At 39.3% G+C, this 23946-nt stretch overlaps 1 protein-coding gene across 1 annotated transcript; it reads left to right on the top strand.

Moving 5' to 3' along the window:
- Positions 1-271: 271 nt before the first annotated feature.
- LOC128687267 (uncharacterized) lies at positions 272-22559 on the top strand. Its single transcript, XM_053774612.2, has 3 exons — positions 272-397; positions 6889-7116; positions 18193-22559. Exons 1-3 carry the CDS (start codon positions 287-289, stop codon positions 19861-19863), a joined length of 2010 nt encoding a protein of 669 aa, XP_053630587.2. The 5' UTR covers positions 272-286; the 3' UTR covers positions 19864-22559.
- The last annotated feature ends 1387 nt before the right edge of the window (positions 22560-23946 follow it).

Raw genomic sequence — 23946 nt, 5'->3', positions numbered from 1 at the left:
CAACACTGAAAGCTCCTGATGATGTGTTATTTGCAATATGAAAGATCTACACCCAACATTCAGCTCCCTCTGATGTTGCTTTACATTTTGAATTTGTATATATGGGTCACTAGGTTATGAAGCCTCTCAAGGAAGGTTCCTTGACGCTGGTGAGGGGCTCTTGATCTAGGAAATTGGATCTGGGATGCAGTTCCCTGAACTGAGCCTGAATACCTTCCATCCCCCCTCTCACGTGCGCTGTATAATCCTACGAGTTTAGCGCTTCCCCTGGTTCTAATAATGGATAATGAAGCCGGGTTCGTTACGGTGTCAGCAGCAGCGGTCCTATAATCCTCAAACTGGACAGGATAGGAACCAGTCCTGTCAGTCATCACTTCCCAGAAACTTTCGGACTTTAGTAAGTAATTAAGTATATTTAGGCACAGGTAGACATAAGTACAGTCACCATACATAGTAACACACGTGTAAATTAACCAGGATAATCCAAAAAAATATTAACCGAAGCTGAAGAGTCCAAATATAAATAATCACCAGAAGTTTTACCTTTCTGTTGGGGACGGGTTTAGCGCTTCCTTTTGATAATAATAATAATAATACGTTTTTGTAAATTATGATTTGGAAAGTTTTTCCTATTGGTGTATAATTCATTTTTACATAGTTACGTATTTTTTTTCTTTTTAATGGACGGAATAAGTAATTTAAGTTTATTTAGGCACAGGTATATAAGTGCAATTATCATACATAGTTGAACATGTGTGTAAATGACATACCTAGAGGGTGTTTCGGGGGTCAACGCTCCCCGTGACCCAGTCCATGACCAGGCCTGGTAGTGGATCAGGGTCTGATCAACCAGGCTGTGGAAAATTGCATTTATCTGGATGTAACTAATTATGTACATAACAGTAAATGATAACAAAGATAATTATTATTTATCAATGTTACATAGACAAGTAGGAATTTGGGACACCTAGGTCGCAAAAAATGTCCCCCCTTCGATACCTACCACTGTCATAACCGCAAGTTGCTCTGGACCTATTAATTATTAATTAAATATACATACACCAGGAATACTGGTAAATATATAAATTTGTGGACTGTATATTAAAAAATGATTATATATAAATTCACATATACATAACAGAAGGAAAATATATCTTAATATCACTCACCAATTTGACTGGATATTAAGTTGTATCATACTCAGAAAAACCTCACTAACTAAATTTATGAAAACACTGGCCAGAATTATACACAAATCTAGAGAGCTTATCTGAGGTTCCTGGAGCTGTCTTGTCCAGTCATCTGATATCTCAAGTTATGCAGGAATGCATGTCCAACAATTTCGCCTCCTATTTGAGAGGTGTCAATCCAATTTTAACCTCTAGAGCACGAAAAATTTTTCCCATTATATTAACGTTGTATCCAATTCAAAACCAAGATGGTGAGTCCCCTTCTACGCAGATGCAGGCTTTCCATTTTCTATGACATAAATATTATTAAATACAGTATGGCCATCTATTTACATATAAATACTGAATTTCTGGAAAATATATACAGTATTTTCCACACAGGCTGTTAATGCTGGTCACACATAAACCAACGTAGGAACCTCACCCTGGCTGGTCAGGTACTGACTTTGCCTGAAGACAGCCAGGGGGTCTTGATGACAGCCGGGGATCTCGACGACGGCTGGGGATCTCGACGACGGCCGGGGGTCTCGACGGCGGCTGGGGGTCTCGACAACGGCCAGGGGTCTCGACGACGGCTGGGGGTCTCGACGACGGCCAGGGGTCTCGACGATGGCCAGGGGTCTTGACGACGGCCGGGGGTCTCGATGACGGCCGGGGGTCTCGACGACGGCCGGGGTCTCGACGACGGCCGGGGGTCTCGATGACGGCCGGGGGTCTCGACGGCCGGGGTCTCGACGACGGCCAGGGGTCTCAACGACGGCCGGGAGTCTCGACAGTGGCCGGGGGTCTCGACGGCGGCCGGGGGTCTCGACGACGGCTGGGGGTCTCGACGACGGCCGGGGGTCTCGACGACGGCCGGGAATCTCGACGATGGCCGGGAATCTCGATGATGGCCGGGGGTCTTAAAGACGGCCAGGGGTCTCGACGACAGCCAGGGGCCTTGAAGACGGATGGGGGCCTCAAAGATGTCCTGGGGCCTCGAAGACGGCTGGGGGCCTCGAAGATGGCCGGGGGTCTCGAAGACGGTGTCAAAGAATGGAGGGATAATCTCTACGATATTCTATGGCATTTAGTCTGTTATCAACATTATACTACTTTTTCGTAATTTATCCATAATTCAAATTCAAATTTTTATTTCTTTTTATGATGTACAAAGATCTAGTTTATATGTAATTATTTCTACAAGTACATGTTACAACTTATACAGACCATAGCTGACATCAATGACATACTTTATAGAAAGCCCCTGGTTATGTAGATCATTTCCTGCTACGTACTTAGGTTAATTTTGTTCCCCAGGATGTGACTCACATCACTCCACTTACACCCAGTGATGGCAGGTGTAAATGGGCTAACACCCAGGTACCTACTTACTGCTAGGTGAACAGGAACAGCAGGTATCTTAAGAAAACACGCCCCAGTGTTTCCACTCATGTCGGGGATCGAACCCTGGGGTATGGCCTACTTCCACTGGGGAATCTCGCCTACCAGTGACTATGCCCTCGTCTGCTACACGTCCCTATCCACTGACACCTATGTAAGCTCCAGTCTCCTTGCCTGTGCTCCAGAATCTACGACCACGGTGCTCTCCACACCAACTGAGGGACTGATTACCTCATCTTTTGTATATAGGTCTACTGTCTTCTAGTTATGTCCAAGAATCTGCATTCATAAAGCCACTGGATGGCGAAACGTCTACAAGAAAGATAACCTGATGTTGCAAATGTACTTTTATCTTGTTGGTATTATATGGTATTACCTGGAGTTTACCTGGAGAGAGTTCCGGGGTTCAACGCCCCCACGGCCCGGTCTGTGACCAGGCCTCCTGGTGGATCAGAGCCTGATCAACCAGGCTGTTGCTGCTGGCTGCACACAAACCAACGTACGAGCCACAACCCGGCTGATCAGGAACTGACTTCAGGTGCTTGTCCAGTGCCAGCTTGAAGACTGCCAGGGGTCTGTTGGTAATCCCCCTTATGTATGCTGGGAGGCAGTTGAACAGTCTCGGGCCCCTGACACTTATTGTATGGTCTCTTAACGTGCTAGTGACACCCCTGCTTTTCATTGGGGGGATGGTGCATCGTCTGCCAAGTCTTCTGCTTTCGTAGTGAGTGATTTTCGTGTGCAAGTTCGGTACTAGTCCCTCTAGGATTTTCCAGGTGTATATAATCATGTATCTCTCCCTCCTGCGTTCCAGGGAATACAGGTTTAGAAACCTCAAGCGCTCCCAATAATTGATGTGTTTTATCTCCGTTATGCGCGCTGTGAAAGTTCTCTGTACATTTTCTAGGTCGGCAATTTCACCTGCCTTGAAAGGTGCTGTTAGTGTGCAGCAATATTCCAGCCTAGATAGAACAAGTGACCTGAAGAGTGTCATCATGGGCTTTGCCTCCCTAGTTTTGAAGGTTCTCATTATCCATCCTGTCATTTTTCTAGCAGATGCGATTGATACAATGTTATGGTCCTTGAAGGTGAGATCCTCCGACATGATCACTCCCAGGTCTTTGACGTTGGTGTTTCGCTCTATTTTGTGGCCAGAATTTGTTTTGTACTCTGATGAAGATTTAATTTCCTCATGTTTACCATATCTGAGTAATTGAAATTTCTCATCGTTGAATTTCATATTGTTTTCTGCAGCCCACTGAAAGATTTGGTTGATGTCCGCCTGGAGCTTTGCAGTGTCTGCAATGGAAGACACTGTCATGCAGATTCGGGTGTCATCTGCAAAGGAAGACACGGTGCTGTGGCTGACATCCTTGTCTATGTCGGATATGAGGACGAGGAACAAGATGGGAGCGAGTACTGTGCCTTGTGGAACAGAGCTTTTCACCGTAGCTGCCTCGGACTTTACTCTGTTGACGAATACTCTCTGTGTTCTGTTAGTGAGGAAATTATAGATCCATCGACCGACTTTTCCTGTTATTCCTTTAGCACGCATTTTGTGCGCTATTACGCCATGGTCACACTTGTCGAAGGCTTTTGCAAAGTCTGTATATATTACATCTGCATTCTTTTTGTCTTTAGTGCATTTAGGACCTTGTCGTAGTGATCCAATAGTTGAGACAGACAGGAGCGACCTGTTCTAAACCCATGTTGCCCTGGGTTGTGTAACTGATGGGTTTCTAGATGGGTGGTGATCTTGCTTCTTAGGACCCTTTCAAAGATTTTTATGATATGGGATGTTAGTGCTATTGGTCTGTAGTTCTTTGCTGTTGCTTTACTGCCCCCTTTGTGGAGTGGGGCTATGTCTGTTGTTTTTAGTAACTGTGGGACGACCCCCGTGTCCATGCTCCCTCTCCATAGGATGGAAAAGGCTCGTGATAGGGGCTTCTTGCAGTTCTTGATGAACACAGAGTTCCATGAGTCTGGCCCTGGGGCAGAGTGCATGGGCATGTCATTTATCGCCTGTTCGAAGTCATTTGGCATCAGGATAACATCGGATAGGCTTGTGTTAATCAAATTTTGTGGCTCTCTCATAAAAAATTCATTTTGATCTTCGACTCTCAGTCTGGTTAGCGGCTTGCTAAAAACTGAGTCATATTAGGACTTGAGTAGCTCACTCATTTCCTTGCTGTCATCTGTGTAGGACCCATCTTGTTTAAGTAGGGGCCCAATACTGGACGTTGTTCTCGATTTTGATTTGGCATAGGAGAAGAAATACTTTGGGTTTCTTTCGATTTCATTTATGGCTTTTAGTTCTTCCCGCGATTCCTGACTCCTAAAGGATTCTTTTAGCTTAAGTTCGATGCTTGCTATTTCTCTGACCAGTGTCTCCCTACGCATTTCAGATATATTGACCTCTTTTAGCCGCTCTGTTATTGTTTTCTGTCGCCTGTAAAGGGAGCGCCTGTCTCTTTCTGTTTTACATCTACTCCTCCTTTTTCTTAGAGGAATAAGCCTTGTGCATACATCGAGTGCCACCGAGTTAATCTGTTCTAGGCATAAGTTGGGGTCTGTGTTGCTTAGTATATCTTCCCAGCTTATATCGGTTAGGACTTGGTTTACTTGGTCCCACTTTATGTTTTTGTTATTGAAGTTGAATTTGGTGAATGCTCCCTCGTGACTAATCTCATTATGTCGGTCTGGGGCTCCGCGCATACATGACTGAACCTCAATTATGTTGTGATCTGAGTGTATATTGTTTTTGATATGGTGACATTTCTTATCAGATCATCATTGTTAGTGAAGATGAGGTCTAGTGTATTCTCCAGTCTAGTAGGCTCTATTATTTGCTGGTTTAAATTGAATTTTGTGCAGAGATTTAAAAGTTCGCGTGAGGGTGAGTTTTCATCAGAGCTGCCTCCTGGTATGTACCTTTCTTGCACAAACTAACCATAATGCTGAAAGACAGTTTAAGAATTAAACATAGAATGTTAAGTAGGATTTTTTATTCAGTTTATTATGGTATTTGTGCCTGGGAATCAACTTTTGTCAATCTACCCCAATTCATTCCATCACTCAACAATAGGAAGCCATGAGAATCGTCAGACTCAAATTACTATATATGTAGGCAATGCTGCCCTTATTCAAATCTCTAAATTAGGAGTGGCCAGACTTTAGTGATATGGGATGTACTTTTTTTCCAAAGTTTTCCTTGTTCAATACAGCCTCTCCTCACTTAGTGACGTACCGTACTTGTTTACACAGTATTAATCACCCAGCACACAGCATTAAGCACCCAACCGCCTCGGACTTATAATGGGCTCTCTGACCAGTATTTATACCTAAGTAGTAATGTATATTAGAGCTGATTTCCTCTATTGTGTTTATTTCAATATACAGTACACTAATGTATAAACATATAAAATTGTACCAGAAATGTTATAAATGGTGCAAAGGTGACATTAAAACAATATCAAAGATGGCTGACACAAACCCATCACCATTATAGAATGCTCCTCACTTAGCGACGAATTCGTTTAACGACGTGGTCTTAGGTACGGAACATTATCATTAAGTGAGGAGAGGCTGTATGTATGTACAGTAGAGCCTGCATAACTGCAGATTAGGTTTCTGCAGTTTTAGTTATCCATGGTTTACCATGGCCCAACAATAAGCTTTAAACCTGCACAAAATTAGTGATGGTGGCAGTTCTTCAAAGACTAAGAGAAACTGTGAAGTGCTTCCCACCAATGAAAAAGTGGTAATTTTCGACTTATTGTGCATAATTTATCAATTAAACTTTATTATAGATATGTACATAAACGAAAAACAACTTATACATATTGGGTTCACTACTATCCATGGTTTTGGGCATCTATGGTAGGTCTCTGAATGTATGCCCCGTGGATATGGGGGACGACTGTACTGTAAATTCAAAACATTAATTGGGACTGGATTCATAATGCCTAGCCTTGATGTAATTCACACTTTGTTTTGAAGTTTTCCCACCAGGTAGGAATGACCATATGAAAATGAAAAAGTTTATTGCCAATCAATACATAATACAGTTGTTGTAAGAGTAGATTACATATTACATTAATCTTAAGTTTGCCTGAAATGCTCTGCATATAAAGTGGCTTTTGGCATGTACATCCAGTTGTTATACTCCTTTGTACAAACACATATCATGCTGAAAAAAAATTATTATTATTGTTATTATTAGTAGTAGTAGTAGTAGTAGTATACAGATTTACAGGAAAGTCCCTGTAATGAAAAGTCATAATGACTATTAATGAGTCTTGACTTCTGCTCACAGGTCATCAAGATGCCAAGATCAAGATCAAGATCTAAAAAGAGGAAGAGTGGCAAGAAGTGGAAGCAGAGTAGTACAGAGAAGAATGATGACATTAGGAACAATATTGTTTCTGAAGTAAGAACGGTGGGCACCAGGAGTGAGGTGCCACCTTCCTCACTGCCACTGTCTGCCCAGCCCAGCTCACCCTCGAGTTTCGATGGACTTGTTACTTCCATAGACAATTCTGAGGTAGGTTATGATGAAGATTTTGTTGAGATTATTTGCCAAGAAAGTTAGTAACCAGGATAACCCAATTAAATCAGTTCTTCACTGAGGACTGTCTGTCTTATTTCCATTGAGTCTGTTAATCTTCTTGGAGTTAGAATGGGAGGTTAAGAGTACTCAATATACATAATATATCTTACAAGAAAGCCTAGAGAACAAATTGATTTGTCAGTTAAAAATAGGAGAGGAGAGTTATTAAATGGAGAGTTAGAGGTATTGGGAAGATGGAAGGAATATTTTGAGGAATTGTTAAATGTTGATGAAGATAGGGAAGCCTGTAGTTATGCACATCATTTCAGACAATCTGCAGCTAATACCAGTACTAGCAGTATTGAAATAAATACATTGGCTAATGTAAGTGTAGGACCCATTAAAATATAAAATTACCTGATATTGTAATATAAATTTTTATCAAAACTGAGCATTTAGTGAGACATTAAATTCAGACTTAACTCGTAAACGGTCCAAGCAGATCTACGGTCACATGAGTAGTGCTACAAAAGTAGATCTAAGTTTTTTTTACATATTTTCAAATATAACAAAAAAAAAAGTAGATCAAAGTTTTTTTTACACATTTTCAAATGTAGAAAAAAAAGATCTACTTTTTTTACATACTTTCAAATGTTGAAAAAACGTATATATACGTTTGGACCGTTTACGGGTTAATTTTAACTTCGATAGAATTAAAAACTAAGTAATGATGGTTGGAGATATGATTAAATTGCGTAATTTATAATTTGTATGTAAAGATAGAATTAAAAACTAAGTAATGATGGTTGGAGATATGATTAAATTGCGTAATTTATAATTTGTATGTAAAGTAAATTAAAAATTGCTCCATGGAAATACGTTAAACATGCAAATTATTTTTTAAGTTTTTAAGTCTAGTAGTAAGCTGCAATTTTTAATTCATCTGGCAAGTTTTTCCAAAGGTTAGATAAAGTGCAGGAGTGGTAAGCAAGGGGAAGGCCTCAGTCAGATGACCAAAAGCTGCAGCTGTGGGTCATTGTATGACTAAGACCAGCCTCAGGAAACATTTGTCCTGTGGGTCTTAGTCATATCTGACTAGTTACAACTAAAAAGTGATCTGATATATCTGTGGCCCTTCTATAAACATGTACGTACATCCTGAAGTCTACTCAACAGTCTATCTGACTATATGTATTGGTAGATAAAAGACTGTTGAGTAGACTTAAGGATGTACATGTTTAAAGAGGGGCCACAGATATATCAGATCACTTTTTAGTTGTAGCTAAGGTGAGAATAAAAGGTAGACGGGATACAAGGAAAATAGAAGCAGCAAGTAAGAGAGAGGTGAAGGTGTATAAACTAAAAGAGGAGGCATTTAAGGTAAGATATAAACAACTATCGGAAGATAGATGGGCTAGTGAGAGTATAGGTAATGGGGTCGAAGATGTATGGGGTAGGTTTAAGAATGTAGTGTTTGTGTGTTCAGCAGAAGTTTGTGGTTACAGGAAAGTGGGTGCAGGAGGGAAGAAGAGTGATTGGTGGAATGATGATGTAAAGAGAGTAGTAAGTGAGAAAAAGTTAGCATATGAGAGGTTTTTACAAAGTAGAAGTGATGCAAGGAGGAAAGAGTATATGGAGAGAAAAAGAGAGGTTAAGAGAATGGTGAAGCAATGTAAAAAGAGAGCAAATGGGAGAGTGGGTGAGATGTCATCAACAAATTTTATTGAAAATAAGAAAAAGTTTGGAGTGAGATTAATAAGTTGAGGAAGCCTAGGGAACAAATGGATTTGACAGTTAAAAATAGGAGAGGAGAGTTATTAAATGGAGAGTTGGAGGTATCGGGAAGATGGAAGGAATATTTTGAGGAATTGTTAAATGTTGATGAAGATAGGTAACCTGCGATTTCATGTATAGGGCAAGGAGGAATAACATCTTGTAGGAGTGAGGAAGAGCCAGTTGTGAGTGTGGGGGAAGTTTGTGAGGCAGTGGGTAGAATGAAAGGGGGTAAGGCAGCTGGGATTGATGGGATAAAGATAGAAATGTTAAAAGCAGGTGGGGATATAGTTTTGGAGTGGTTGGTGCTGTAATTTAATAAATGTATGGAAGAGGGTAAGGTACCTAGGGATTGGCAGAGAGCATGCATAGGGGATAAAAGAGAGTGCAAAAATTATATGGGAATAAGTCTGTTGAGTATACCTGGTAAAGTGTATCGTAGTTGTTATTGAAAGAATTAAGAGTAAGACGGAGAGTAGGATAGCAGATGAACAAGGATGCTTTAGGAAAGGTAGGGAGTGTGTGGACCAGGTGTTTACAGTGAAGTATATAAGTGAACAGTATTTAGATAAGAGTAAAGAGGTTTTTGTGGCATTTATGGATTTGGAAAAGGCATATGACAGGGTGGATAGGGGGGCAATGTGGCAGATGTTGCAGGTGTATGGTATAGGAGGTAGGTTACTGAAAGCAGTGAAGAGTTTTTATGAGGATAATGAGGCTCAGGTTAGAGTATGTAGGAGAGAGGAAGATTATTTCCCAGTAAAAGTAGGCCTTAGACAAGGATGTGTGATGTCACCATGGTTGTTCAATTGGGTTGTAAGAGAAGTGAATGCGAGGGTTTCGGCAAGAGGTGTGGAGTTAAAATATAAAGAATCAAACACAAAGTGGGAGTTGTCACAGTTGCTCTTTGCTGATGACACTGTGCTTTTGGGAGATCCTGAAGAGAAGTTGCAGAGGTTGGTGGATGAATTTGGTAGTGTATGTAAAAGAAGAAAATTAAAAGTGAAAATAGGAAAGAGTAAGGTGATGAGGATAACAAAAAGATTACGTAATGAAAGATTGGATATCAGATTGGAGGGAGAGAGTATGGAGGAGGTGAATGTATTCAGATATTAAGGAGTGGACGTATCAGCAGATGGGTCTATGAAGGATGAGGTGAATCATAGAATTGATGAGGGGAAAAGGGTGAGTGGTGCACTCAGGAGTCTGTGGAGACAAAGAACTTTGTCTGTGGAAGCAAAGAGGGGAATGTATGAGAGTATAGTTTTACCAACGCTCTTCTATGGGTATGAAGCATGGGTGGTGAATGTTGCAACGAGGAGAAGGCTGGAGGCAGTGGAGATGTCATGTCTGAGGACAGTGTGTGGTGTGAATATAATGCAGAGAATTCGTAGTTTGGAAATTAGGAGAAGGTGCGGGATTACCAAAACTATTATCTAGAGGGCTGAGGAGGGGTTGTTGAGGTGGTTTGGACATGTAGAGAGAATGGAACAAAACAGAATGACTTTGAGAGTGTATAAATCTGTAGTGGAGGGAAGGTGGGGTAGGGGTCAGCCTAGGAAAGGTTGGAGGGAGGGGGTAAAGGAGGTTTTGTGTGCGAGGGGCTTGGACTTCCAGCAGGCATGCGTGAATGGAGACAAATGGTTTTTAATAGTTGACATGCTGTTGGAGTGTGAGCAAAGTAACATTTATGAAGGGATTCAGGGAAACCGGGAGGCCGGACTTGATCCCTGGAGATGGGAAGTACAGTGTCTACACTCTGAAGGAGGGGTGTTAATGTTGCAGTTTTATAACTGTAGTGTAAAGCACCCTTCTGGCAAGACAGTGATGGAGTGAATAATGATGAAAGTTTTTCTTTTTCTGGCCCCCCTGCCTTGGTGGGAATCGGCTGATGTGTTAATAAAAAATAATAAATGGGTTTTATCAAGTTCAATTGTTTAAGAAATTACAGGTTTGGTTATGATTATATTATGATTACACTATACCACTGTAATCTACCCTTGCTTAACCTATGATATTTGTGTTTGGGGATCTACTATGTCTAATCGCCTTAAACCATTAATAATCCAACAAAAAGCTGCAGTGCAGATGATCACCAATTCCTGTGCCAAACAACACACCCCACTGCTCTTCAGGAGTTTGAACTTAATATACAAAATATGCACTCTTATTACTATCCCTACTATATATATAGAACATTAAATTCCAATATAGACCCTCCTCTAAAACTTCTCCTTGATAGCTACGACAGAACACAGGCATAACACAAGGCACAAAACTCTCTTCGACATTCCTCGTGTCCATCTCACCCTATGCAAAAATGTAATAATATAATAATAATATATTTCTATAAGTACTTGTCAGAGGATCTCACCTTCAAGGACCATAACATTGTATCAATCGCATCTGCTAGAAAAATGACAGGATGGATAATGAGAACCTTCAAAACTAGGGAGGCCAAGCCCATGATGACGTTCTTCAGATCACTTGTTCTATCTAGGCTGGAATATTGCTGCACACTAACAGCACCTTTCAAGGCAGGTGAAATTGCTGACCTAGAAAATGTACAGAGAACCTTCACGGCGCGCATAACGGAGATAAAACACCTCAATTACTGGGAGCGCTTGAGGTTCCTGAACCTGTATTCCCTGGAACGCAGGCAGGAGAGATACATGATTATATACACCTGGAAAATCCTAGAGGGACTAGTACCGAACTTGCACACGAAAATCACTCATTACGAAAGCAAAAGACTTGGCAGACGATGCAACATCCCCCAATGAAAAGCAGGGGTGTCACTAGCACGTTAAGAGACCATAAAATAAGTGTCAGGGGCCCGAGACTGTTCAACTGCCTCCCAGCATACATAAGGGGGATTACCAACAGACCCCTGGCAGTCTTCAAGCTGGCACTGGACAAGCACCTAAAGTCGGTTCCTGACCAGCCGGGCTGTGGCTCGTATGTTGGTTTGCATGCAGCCAGCAGTAACAGCCTGGTTGATCAGGCTCTGATCCACCAGGAGGCCTGGTCACAGACCGGGCCATGGGGGCGTTGACCCCTGGAACTCTCTCCAGGTAAACTCCAGGTAAACAAGGTATACAGGCCTAGCTGACATCAATGACACACTACTATATAGAGAGGCCGCTTGTTATGCAGAGCATTTCCTGCAAGTTAGGTCAGTTTTGTCCCAGGATGCAACTCACACCAGTCAAGTAACACCCACGTACCCATTTTACTGATGAATGAACATGGACAATAGGTGTAAGGAAGCCTAGAGAAGCTGAATACAGAAGCATACAAAGTATGTATGAAACATGTACCATTGAGGAAACCCAGAGGAAGATCAGATATAGAGAGAGAGCGTAGGAGATGGTACAGAAGAAGAAAACGGGTTACTGAACTGCTTAAAAACATAAATATGCTACAACAGAGGAAAGATGGACTTAGCAGAGAGATCACTGAATTAGAGCAAAAATTTAGGATGTCATACCTCACAGAAGAAGTACAAAGGGAACAAAAGGCCATACAGGATATTGCAAGAAACCCAAAATATTTCTATTCCTACGCAAAATCCAAGCTAAGAACTACCTGTAGAATTGGACCACTACTGAGAGGAGACTCGTATACTGACGATGAACAGGAAATGAGCGAAATCCTAAAAGAACAGTATGAGTCGGTGTTCAGCAACCCACTAAATGACAGCAAGGTAGAAAATGCAGAAATATTTTTCACTCCAGAAGAAGGCCGCACAGACCAACTAACTGACATTAGTACAAATCCCATAGATTTCGAAAAAGAAATGGAAAACATGCCCACTCACTCAGCACCTGGACCAGATTCATGGAATGCTCTATTTATAAAGAAGTGCAAAGTACCACTAGCACGAGCCCTCAGTATTCTTTGGAGAAAGAGCTTAGATCTAGGTGAAATACCGGAGGCCTTAAAGAGTGCAGACATAGCTCCTTTGCACAAGGGAGGTAGTAGAGCACTAGCTAAAAATTACAGACCAGTAGCCCTAACCTCTCACATCATAAAAATCTTCGAAAGAGTGATGAGACGGCAGGTTACAAATTTCATGGACCAGCACAACCAACATAACCCGAACCAGCATCGTTTTAGAGCAGGACGATCATGTCTGTCACCATTATGACAGAATTATGGAGGCACTGGAAGACGACCAAAACGCAGATATGATTTACGCAGATTTTGCAAAGGCATTTGACAAATGTGATCATGGAGTGAAAGCGCACAAAATGAAGGCCATGGGCATTACGGGGAAGATAGGCAGATGGATATTCGCGGTCCTAACACACAGAACACAAAAAGTAGTAGTGAACAGGGCAAGATCCAGCATCAGCGAGGTCAAAAGCTCAGTGCCCTAAGGCACTGTCCTGGCACCTCTGCTGTTCCTCATCCTCATAGCAGACATAGACAAAAACACCCAGCACACTTTTGTATCATCATTTGCAGATGACACTAAAATAAGCATGAAAGTCAGTAGGGTAGAGGACACTGAAAAAGTACAGGAAGACATAAACAGGATTTTCCAGTGGGCAGTGGAAAACAACATGGCGTTCAATGGTGATAAGTTCCAGCTGCTTAGGTATGGAAAGAATGAAGAACTCAAAAGGAGCACTATATACAAAACTCAAGAGGGTCACCAAATAGAACGTAAGGAACACGTAAAAGACCTAGGAATAATTATGTCAGCAGACCTTTCTTTTAAAGACCATAACAAGACGAAGATCATGACAGCCAGGAAGGTGACTGGGTGGATATTGAGAACTTTCAAAACAAGGGAAACAATGCCAATGGTGGCACTCTTCAAATCACTAGTGCTCCCTCACTTAGAATATTGCTCAGTGCTGACGGCCCCATTCAGGGCAGGAGAAATATCGGAGCTGGAACAAATACAGAGATTGTTTACGGCTCACATTGAGCCAGTAAAGCACCTAAACTACTGGGAATGCCTGCAAGTCTTGAACATGTACTCATTGGAGTGGAGGAGAGAGAGGTACATGATAATATATACCTGGAAGGTACTCGAGGGCTTGGTCCCAAATCTGCACACTGCCATAACAACATACTGGAGTGAGAGATATGGGAGGAAGTGTAAAATAAACCCAGTGAGTAGCAGGGGTGTGGTGGGGACAATAAGGGAACACTGTATCAACATCCGGGGTCCCAGACTTTTCAACATCTTACCAGAAGATATCAGAAACACTGCTGGAACAAGTGTTGAAGCCTTCAAGAGGAAACTACACAAGTATCTTCACCAGGTGCCAGATCAATCAGGCTGTGATGGATATGTGGGGCAGCGGGCCTCCAGCAGCAACAGCCTGGTTGACCAGGCGAGCACTAGATGAGCCTGGCCCATGGCCGGGCTCAGAGAGTAGATATACTCTCGAAATTCTTCAAAGGTATATCAAAGGTAAAGCACATCCAATGTTTCCACCCTTGCCAGGAATCAAACCTGGACACTGAGCATGTGAAGTAAGAGCTTTTCCTACCAGACTACGGGCCACCTCTGCACTTACAGGGCCCCAAGATCTGGAATTTATTGCCCAAACCAGCAAAAGATCCCCTGTCTGCCTGCCTTTAACCCTTTCAGGGTCCGTGCCGTAGATCTACGGCTTTACGTTGAGGGTCCAAACCGTAGATCTACGCCATGAGCTCAGCTCACTCTGATAAGCTGTGAGAAGTAAATTTGGGCTTAGATATGAGAGAATACATCTATGTGGTATGTGTGCACCACATAAAACAAATCCTGCAACACAGTGCAAAATGAGAGAAAAAAAACTTAGACCATAATTTTCGATTAAAACAACGACCGCAGTGTTTTCTGTATGTTTTTTTATGGTTGTATTTGCGATTTCTTGGTCTCATTTGATAGAATGGAAGATATATTACAGAAATAGAGGTGATTTTGATTGGTTTTAGTATTGAAAATGGCTTGAAATTGAGCTCAAAGTAGTGAAACTGTTAAATTTTTGTCGATGTTCAAGAGTAAACAAATGGCCCCCACGTCTAATACACGCCAGCTGGTAGGTCTGATATACGTTCACAAATGTGATGATATTATTTATACAATTATTACAATATTGCATAACAGTAAATCTTCTATTTTTTAGTTTGAATAAAAATTCATTATGTGAATAAAAAATCAAAATGGAATTCATTTGTAAAGCCTGAAAACATAACTAATGAACAGAGAAAATGTTAGTTTAGTTCCAGGAATGCCTGCATTATTTATTCTGGACCCTATTTTGAAATTGGAATATTTTGAACTTTGCACTAAATTGGCCAAATTACCAATTTCTGATCACATTATTTTGTAGTTGAAACAGTTGATTTGGCGATTTCTTGTGCTCAATCGATAGAATAGAAGTAATACTACTAAAATAACTAAGAATTTGGTCGACTGGAATAATGTAATTGGCCTGAAATGGGAGTCAAAGTCGGCAAAATCGCCAATGCATAAATATCGCTGACACATCAAAATTCGCGAGAGCATAATTTCGTCAGTTTTCTACCAAATTTCGTACTTTTTGTTTTATTACCTTCAGAAAAAGATTCTCTACCATTTCATAAGAAAAAATAAAATTATTTTTTGAAAATTCTTGGACACTGGTGCACACTTGGAAATTTGGCCTCTGGACCCTGAAAGGGTTAATTGTTTTGCATGATGATAGGATTGCTGGTGTCTTTTTCTGTCTCATAAACATGCAAAGATGCAGGTATGTCTTGCTACTTCTACTTACACTGAGGTCACACTATACGTACATGCATGTACAAGCATATACAGTGGTACCTCAGGATACGAACTTAATTCATTCCAGAAGGCTTTTGGTGCTGATACCAAACGAATTTGTTCCTGTAAGAAATAATGTAAATTAATCTGTTTCAGACCCCCAAAAATACTTACAAAAGCACTCACATAAATACACTTACATAACTGCTTGCGTTTTGAGCTGCTCGTATCCTGAGGTACCACTGTATATACTAACCCCTCTGGGATTTTTTCTATTTTCTTCCTGGTTCTTGTTTATTTCTGCTTATCTCCATGGGAAAATGGAACAGAATTCTTCCTTCGTAAGCTGTATGTGTCGTAGGAGGCGACTAGATGCCAAGAAGAATGGGCTAGTAACCCCTTCTCATGTATAAATTACTAAAAAGAAGAGCTTTAAAACTTAACTATACCAACACTGTACTGTGCTGGAAATCACAGAACCAATTTGAAACTACTCAAGAAATCCCAATTAACTTAAGAACACTAAATCAATTTAATTATTAGCATACACTTAAAATTGTACTATTGTAAATTGTACTTATTGTAATCATTTTTTTTTTTTGCAGCCCCTCTACTATAAATTTTATTATAGAATTTTTGCTACCCTTCTTCATGTAATAATATGTAACTAAAATTAACCACTCCATAAGCTGTGTTTAGTTTTAAGTAGTGTGTCAGCATTAATATTAGTCTGCCTGAAATTCTCAAGCATGTTAGTGGTTTTCTTTGTATTTAACAATATACGTATTTACCGCATGTTAACTACACATTATGTACTGTGCAAAGAAATAAATATTTGAATTTGAATGCTCTTAGCATGTATACATAGCAACATACATTTCTTGGTATGTATAATCTATCAATATACAACCTTACTTGTGCAGGAAAGTAATGTGTATTTTTTTTAATGCAGACTTAGAGGTAAAACAATAGTCATAGCACTAATTTTACCATGTACACTACATTTAAATTACATATTTAAATGCTGTGCTTTGATTTCACAATTTTCATACACAAGTGAAAATTTTTAAGAATTATTAAAACTGCATTAAGCAACTCTGCCTTGTATTCCAATTTAATAATTTTATTTTACAATTTTTACTTATTTTATAAGTGATTTACATTACCATTTAAATAATGTATGTGGTCTTGTTAGAACAAAATAAAGGAAGTCCAAGAAAATGTAAATAATGATAGTACAGTGGAACCTTGGTACTCAGCTCTGTTATTGAGCTCTTTTTCGGTAAACAAATCGCTCAGTAGTCGGCCTTTTGCTCGGCACTCAACCAAACAAACACGACGTGCATTTTTATAAGTGCTTTTGTGAGCGTATTTTTTGGGTGTCTGCAACAGATTAATCTAATTTACATTATTCCTTATGGGAACAAATTTGTTCAGTATCAGCACTTGAACAGCCTTCTGGAACAAATTAAGTTCAAGTGATGAGGTTCCACTGTACTCTGATTTTAAAACTTTATTCTCTAAATAAAATATGGTAAAGGAATAACCTATAAAAACCATAATGTTTTAAATGTCAAAGTTCTATATAATTTGTTCTTTTAGAATTACAGATTACTTTGATTAGATTTTTAGATTTTGTCACCAAAGCGGCTAGTTTATTGTGCACCTCGTATCCATCCTGTGGATGGTAGTGGCTAGTTTATGATGGATCTCATATCCATCTTGTGGATGGTAGTGGCTAGTTTATGGTGGATCTCATATCCATCTTGTGGATGGTTATTATGCACCTTGTATCCATCCTGTGGACAGTAGTGGCAAGTTTATGGTGCATCTCATCCATCTTGTGGATGGTAGTGGCTAGTTTATGGTGCATCTCATATCCATTTTGTGGATGGTAGTGGCTAGTTTATAGTGCATCTCATTGCCATCTTGTGGATGGTAGTGGCTAGTTTATGGTGCATCTCATATCTATCTTGTGGATGGTAGTGGCTAGTTTATGGTGCATCTCATATCCATCTTGTGGATGGTAGTGGCTAGTTTATGGTGCATCTCATATCCATTTTGTGGATGGTAGTGGCTAGTTTATAGTGCATCTCATTGCCATCTTGTGGATGGTAGTGGCTAGTTTATGGTGCATCTCATATCTATCTTGTGGATGGTAGTGGCTAGTTTATGGTGCATCTCATATCCATCTTGTGGATGGTAGTGGCCAGTTTATTGTGCACCTCATATCCATCGTGTGGATGGTAGTGGCTAGTTTATAGTGCATCTCATTGCCATCTTGTGGATGGTAGTGGCTAGTTTATGGTGCATCTCATATCTATCTTGTGGATGGTAGTGGCTAGTTTATGGTGCATCTCATATCCATCTTGTGGATGGTAGTGGCCAGTTTATTGTGCACCTCATATCCATCGTGTGGATGGTAGTGGCTAGTTTATCGTTGATGGTAGTGCAAGAGCATATGGATACACAAAAGGCCTAGGAACTGTGATATTTTTCTATTCTGCACAAAAAAGGCCCTAGAATAAACAACTGATTTTTTTCAGATTAGCACATCAAACGCCCAGCTGAAGCAGCACTTGATAGAGCACCATTGTTCACTAGTGGAAGAGAAAGCTGGACTTTCAACCTATGAGATAAAGACTAAAGATCTTCACAAGGACGAGGACCACAAGATACAAGTTATGACCATTGGACCTGAGAATAAGGAAGCCATCAAGTCAGTCCTCCTGCTGGGGGAGACAGGTGCCGGGAAGACTCGTGCCATCGATGCCATGATCAACTTCCTCTTTGGTGTCAACTTTGAAGATAATTTTAGGTTTAAGTTGAAAGACCAAGTTGACAGAGATTATCTTCATCAAGTAGAGAGTCAGACAGAGTATGTCACTGCCTACATTGTCTATCATCAAGAAGGAATGCCTCTACAGTGTAATTATATGTTGATAGACACACCCGGGTTTGGCGACACCAGAGAAGATTATGAGAAAATTGCCATAGAGAGAATGACTCATTTCCTGACAAATGATTATGGTATTGATGATCTTAACTGTGTTGCTTTAGTAGCCAAGGCAAATCAAAACAGGATATCAGCACATCATATAAATATGCTTAAAGAGTTTAGCTCTGTTCTTGGGAGAAACATTGGTAGTGTAACACGTCTTCTAGCTACATTTGCCTCAGATGACACTTGTGAGGTCGTTAACGTGGTGAAGCATGCCCAAGTAGACTTTGTCAACTTCTATAAAATGGACAACTGGCCTTTATATGTGTCACATAGTAACAATGATTATAGCAGAAATATTCTTGCTTGTCTGAAGTATAGATGGATGAATATGCAGGAAATTTACAGTTTTTTTTTTAAAGATTTAGAGAATTGTTTAGCAGTGAGTCTCAAACAAACTAGAAACCTTTTACTAGAAAGGAAACTCCTAGAGGAAACCAAAAATAGATTGATGAAAAATGTAAAGTGCTTAGCTGAGCTTGACGACACAATTGAAAAGTTTAAATACTCACTAAAGGACTTGATGGTTGAGCTAAGTGACATAAATTATATCTACACAGTACGGAGGGAGAAAAATATTGCGGTTTTAGTAGAAGGAGATTACCACGTCCACAACTGTAGTAAGTGTCGTAGTACCTGTACAGGACATCATGAAAACCTAACCTTCGGTGAAATTGCTGGACCATCAGCCGCAGTTGGACTCATTGCAGGAAGGGTGTTTTCGCCACTTGCTGGTGTGGGGGCATTATGCACTATTGCAGCTGCACTTGCTACTTCCTGTTCCAAAGTACCCTCCACGGGAAAATGCAGCAAGATAGGATGCTTTCACAACTGGATGGATCACAAGATGGAAAAAAAAGAATACATCACTTTAGTAACCCATGAGGAGAAAATTGACTATTTTATGAAAAATATGTATGATAAAAAGGAGGAACAGATTACAGAGATGAAGAAAAAGATTGAACAGAATGAAAAGGCCAGGAATATCATCAATAAGAGGCTCATTAGTGATGCCAAGGCCTTGGAAGGTCATACCAGAAATATATCAGAATTAAGCCTGGGACACGAAATTTTGAGCCCACCATTGATAATAGACGAGTTGATCATTCTAGAAAGAGAGAACATAGGTCATATACACCTCTTAAAGATGGTGAAGGAGATGGTCAGTACAAGTGCTGCACATAATTATGAGTCTGCTAACTTGGATTCAGTTTAATGCTAAATGAATTGCAAAAAGCATTAAAATTAAAAAAATGCATAGGAGAATGCATCAGTGCATAGCAGAATACATCAAAATGAACAACAATGTTAGCAGAATACATCGGAATGAAAAAATGAGGAAATTAACCACAAAATCAAGACTATATTGCATCAAAAGTGATGTTGTATGTCATTTTCAACTCTTCCTTATTGAAAAGACATAATATAAATGTATTTAAAGTCAGAACAAGTACGGTGCTTAAACAGCCTAATCATTTATATTACTTCTTGTCTTGTTTATTATGTTGTGTATCCCCTTACTTTATTGGCTCTATCTTTACCCTTTTATATCATTATTATTATTGTCGGTTTTATTATTTCTGCTATTATTATTATTATATGCATTATTATATTAACCTTTTCAGGGTTAGTGCCATACTAGTACGGCTTGCACGCCAGGATTGGTCCCGTACTAGTATGCATAAATTCTAGCACCTTCAAATCTAGCGAGAGAAAGCCAGGTCTTTGTGGTCAGTGTGCACAATATGAAAAAATCTTGCAGCACACGGTGGATAATGAGGAAAAAAAAACTCCGACCGTATTTTTGGTTTAAAACAGTGACTTTGCAGTGTATTTTTGTATGCTATTTATGGTTGTATTCTAGTTTTCCTGATCTCATTTTATAGAATGGAAGGCATATTACAGAAATTGAGATGATTTTGATTGGTTTCACAATGAAAAGTACCTTGAAATTAAGCTCAAAGTAGCAGAAATGTTCGATTTTTGCCAAAGTTCAAAAGTAAACAAATCATGCCACGCGTCCAACACACGTCAACTGGCAAGTCTAATATTCTTTCACAGGTGCGCTGATATTATTTATACCATTTCTACACTAATGCAGCAGTCTGCATAACAGTAAATCTTCTATTTATATGTGAGAAAAATTCAAAGTGGAAAGCAAAATAAATGTAAGAGAGGCCTGGGGACATGACTAATGAACAGAGGAAATGTTATTTTAGTTCCAGGAATGTCTGTCTTGTTTATTTTGGACCCTATTTGGAAATTAGCATCTTTTGAAATTTGTGTGAAATTGGCAAAATTGCTAATTTCTGACCACTTTATTGGATAGTTGAAATCGGTAAATAGGTGGTTTCTTGTACTCATTCGATAGAAAAAATGGAGTTCTAGTGAAATAGTTATGATTTTTTTGACTGGAACATGGGAATTGGCCGAAAATAGGGCTCAAATTGGGCAAAATCATCGATGCGTAAACATCGTCGAGACCGCTAACTTCGTGAGAGCATAATTCCGTAAGTTATCCATCAAATTTTATACTACTTTTGGTGTCATTATGATCGGGAAAAGATTCTCTATCATTTCGTAAGAAAAAATAATTTTTTTTTTTTCCAAAAAATTTCTGACTCTGAGAACAAGTTTTGGAGAGGGCCTGCCGACCCTGAAAGGGTTAATATTGTTAATTTTATTATTATTATTTTAATATTATTGTCAGTTTTATTATTAGTTTTATTTTAGGATGACACAACTCGAGACCATCAAAATATCGACTTGGATTACAGCCAATAAACTTATACTTAACACTGACAAAACCTATTATATTATGTTTGGTAGCAGAGCAGGTGTTGCGCAACTTAACACTAAGATCGACAACACTAATTGCCAGACATAATGAGGGCAAATTCCTAGGCCTGTACCTCGACAACCTAAATTTCAGCACCCATATCCAACACATAACAAAAAAGTATCCAAAACGGTGGGGATCCTCTCCAAGATACGATATTATGTGCTGCAAACTGCCCTTCTCACACTATACCATTCACTCATTTATCCATACCTCACCTATGCTATTTGTGCTTGGGGATCAACTGCAGCAACACACCTAAAGCCAATAATAACCCAACAAAAAGCCACAGTAAGAATAATCACTAAATCCCATCCCTGGCAACACACCTCCCCACTCTTCATAGATCTAAACTTACTCCCTGTTCAGAACATCTACACTTACTACTATGCAATCTATATCTACACTTACTACTGTGAAATCTATATCTACAGGACCTTAAATTCCAATATTAACCTTGACCTAAAATGCTTTCTTGATAGTTGTGACAGGATCCACAGGCATAACACCAGACACAAACATCTCTATGACATTCCCCGTGTCCAACTAAACCTTTACAAAAATTCAATGGATGTCAGAGGACCTAAAATCTGGAACACCCTACCTGAAAACTCTAGAACTGCGGACACATTCATCACTTTCAAAACTACAGTTAGAAAACATCTTATCTCCCTGATATACCCCGTCAACTAACTACATGAAAACCACCTGGTGGTTCACACTTACACTCACTCACCCATTGACTATAAACACAGAAATACGAATCTTAATCTTAAAATAATGAATCCTAACTAGTCATAAGTTTGCCTATGATACTCCAATATAGACACTATGTTTTGTGCCAAAACAAAAGCAGTCACATTGCTATAATGTAGTCACTTAGCCTTAATACCATAATCTGTAATAATTTAAAGTTAAGAATTATTCTAAGTCTGCCCTAAATGCCTAGCCATGCTAGGTGTCCTCGTGGCCCCCTCCGTAATTAGTATTTTATAACATGTAAACCACACAATATCCAGAATCCATAAACCCCACATTGTAATCCTTATAGAGAATAAACTTGATTGATTGATTATTGCATTTCATTCTCCTATATCATGACTTTAATCCTGCTTATCCAATTATTAATTTTGACTCGCACATAAATAATACATATTATACAGAAAACACTCTATATAACATACTAATCAGGGGATTGTATGAGTATTCATCAAAATAGAATAATATTAGAAATATAAAAGTCTGTTATATCAGAGTCCGCCGTATCGAGATCTGTTACGTATATCCAGAGTTTACCATATTTATTTTTTATTTGGCCATGATACATAGTTGTACAAAGAAATGTAGTGATGTAGAGTATTGTATTTTTTGTAATCCATCTTACTGTCAGTATACTGTACTAGACTCGTAAGTAGAATTTTTTTTTTTTTTTCCAACGCACCGGCCGCATCCCACCAAGGCAGGGCAGCCTAAAAAAAAGAAAAACTTTCTTTTTTCTAGGTCACCCTAAATTTAAAAAGGAAAAATAAAAGCTTTTCTTTTTAAATTTAGTAATTTATACAGGAGAAGGGAGTTACTAGCCCCTTGCTCCCGGTATTTTATTCACCTCCTACGACACGCATGATTTACGGAGGAAGAATTCATTTCCAGCTCTAAAAATCTGTTGACATGGGTTAAAAAGGGTCATGGCTTTCCATTATTTTTATTATTATTATTATTATTAATATTATTAAAAACAGATGGCCCTTGTCAGTTTAACACTTTCTTTGATTATAATAATTAAAAACAGATCCCCCTTTCATGTATTTTTTTAGAATTAAGTAGTTTTAGGCCTAGTATAAGCCTAAAATACTATGCATATAGAATTTTCACAAATTGTATGGCTTTTACACTTTTTTGAAAATAAAATACTTTATTACAGTATATTATATTATTATTATTATTATTATTATTATTATTATTATTATTATTCATAATTATCTTCATTCACTTCCCCTCCCCCATGTTTTGCTCTCCCTTACATTGTTGTTTCCTCTGTTGCTTTCTCCTCTTTCTTCCTTACCCTTTTTTACTTTTGCTTTCTCTTGCTTCTTGTCTCTCTCTAGTTTTTCCTCTCTCAAATACATGAGGGGCCCCACTTATACAGCAGGTTAGGTTCCAGGCTACTGCTATAGAATGAAATATAACCTCCCCCCCCCCTTTTTTTTTTTAATGCATATAAAAGTCTGACAACATGTTTACACTATCATATATTATGTGACCATTAGAACTAGGCCCAAAAAATGCACATACAGTAGAACCCCACATGTCCACGTACAGTGGACCCTTGGTTTTCGTGATTAATCCATTCCAGGGAGTCTGCCAAAAACCAAAATTCAAAAAACCAAAACCATTTTCCCCATAAGAAATAATGTAAATCCAATGAATCCATTCCAGACACCCAAAAGTATTAACAAAAAA

Source organism: Cherax quadricarinatus, chromosome 62 (assembly GCF_038502225.1).
Source record: "Cherax quadricarinatus isolate ZL_2023a chromosome 62, ASM3850222v1, whole genome shotgun sequence".
Lineage (NCBI taxonomy): Eukaryota > Metazoa > Arthropoda > Malacostraca > Decapoda > Parastacidae > Cherax > Cherax quadricarinatus.
Note: the sequence above shows the minus strand (reverse complement) of the source record. Positions and strands in the feature narration are given on the sequence as shown.